At 34.4% G+C, this 1470-nt stretch overlaps 1 protein-coding gene across 1 annotated transcript; it reads right to left on the bottom strand.

The window, feature by feature from the left end:
* Positions 1–592: 592 nt before the first annotated feature.
* LOC118024573 (CDGSH iron-sulfur domain-containing protein 1-like) lies at positions 593–879 on the bottom strand. Its single transcript, XM_035026544.1, is given in 2 exon segments — positions 593–690; positions 693–879. Coding segments are annotated over 2 exon segments (285 nt in total).
* Between the last annotated feature and the right edge of the window lie 591 nt (positions 880–1470).

The raw sequence follows: 1470 nt of genomic DNA, 5'->3' as shown, positions 1-1470 counted from the left end.
TTTCTTTCTTTCTTTCTTTCTTTCTTTCTTTCTTTCTTTCTTTCTTTCTTTCTTTCTTTCTTTCTTTTTCTTTCTTCTTTTTCTTTTTCCTTTTTTGTTAATTTTGAGAGTAATTTAATATGTTAACATAAACATACAACTATATTCTAATGTCATTATTTGAAATATAAAGAAACAGATCATCACAGAACTAAAATAACTCAGACCATGACGTTGTTTTTTCCTTCTCCTTTTCTTTAAATTTAGACAAGTTTGTACCATGATGTAGCAAATAAGGTAAATGCCATGAATATGAAAGCAGCAGTTTGCAATATACCCGATCTAGAACCCAGGGGAGGTGCACCAGACAGAAGTGTAGTCATCAGTATAGCATAAAGAATATAGTCGATAATATTGTAATAACTGTATGGTGACAAATGGTAACTATACTTATCATTGTGGGTCTTACATAACGCATACAATTGTCAAATCAGTATTTTGTGCACCTGAAACTAATATAACATTGTATGCCAACTGTACTTAAATAATAAAAACTAAAACAACAACAACAACAAACCAATTAGGTAACGTCATGAAAAATTGGTTTGCAGAATTAAAACTCTCCATTTAAATTGCTTTTCATGATCGGAGGTCTCATATTGTCTCCAGTTTCTTCATTGTATTTTGTGTGCAATCCGTCATAGAACGGGGATTTTTGGACCACCACCAACAGCATCACACCCTGGGGTTGTCTTTCTGGATGTGAAGCTTTACTGTAGATTTGCTGCAATGATCTTTAACATAACATCTTTTGTAAACTAGATAAGCACTTGCAGCTGTTCTGGCAACACTGGTGACTGCTGAAACCCGTTCAGCTGGTGCTCTGGAAGTCAGACTCATTGCCTGCAAGGCATGTAGGATGCTGAGCACAAATGGGCTTGTGTAGACAGTGGAGTCAAGGTGCGAGAGGAGTTCTCAGACATTCTTTGCCTATCTCACTGTCCACTCACGAGTGTCCAATGGGGTTTTCTAGAGGCAACATGATATAAGATGTCATAGCAGATTTAATAGAGAAGCAAATATGAAAGTTTGGCTATCTTCTCATAGCCAGGTGTAAAGAAATTGGTAAAAATGTAAAATAATGCCACCCTCCTCATGCACATTATTTTGGTTTTGAAAATAGTTACATTTCATAAAAATATGTTGTTTACATTAACCTATAGCACGTATTTTATGTTATGTTGCCAAATTAATAAATAATTAGCATTTTTCAGTAATAATTTATAAACTGGTACATATTAATAGATATTGTCCATACAAAAGTTCTTTGGGATTCTCAATAAATTTTGAGTGTAAAGGGATTCTGAGATCAAAAATTTAAGAATTGCTGCCTTCAAACCTACGGGATGGGAGAAGATATTTGCAAATGACATACAGATAAAGGGCTGGTATCCAAGATCACTCAACACCCAAAGAACAAAGAATCCAATC

This window comes from Mirounga leonina, unplaced genomic scaffold, assembly GCF_011800145.1.
Source record: "Mirounga leonina isolate KUSES-001 unplaced genomic scaffold, KU_Mleo_1.0 Mir_199, whole genome shotgun sequence".
Classification (NCBI taxonomy): Eukaryota; Metazoa; Chordata; class Mammalia; order Carnivora; family Phocidae; genus Mirounga; species Mirounga leonina.
Note: the sequence above shows the minus strand (reverse complement) of the source record. Positions and strands in the feature narration are given on the sequence as shown.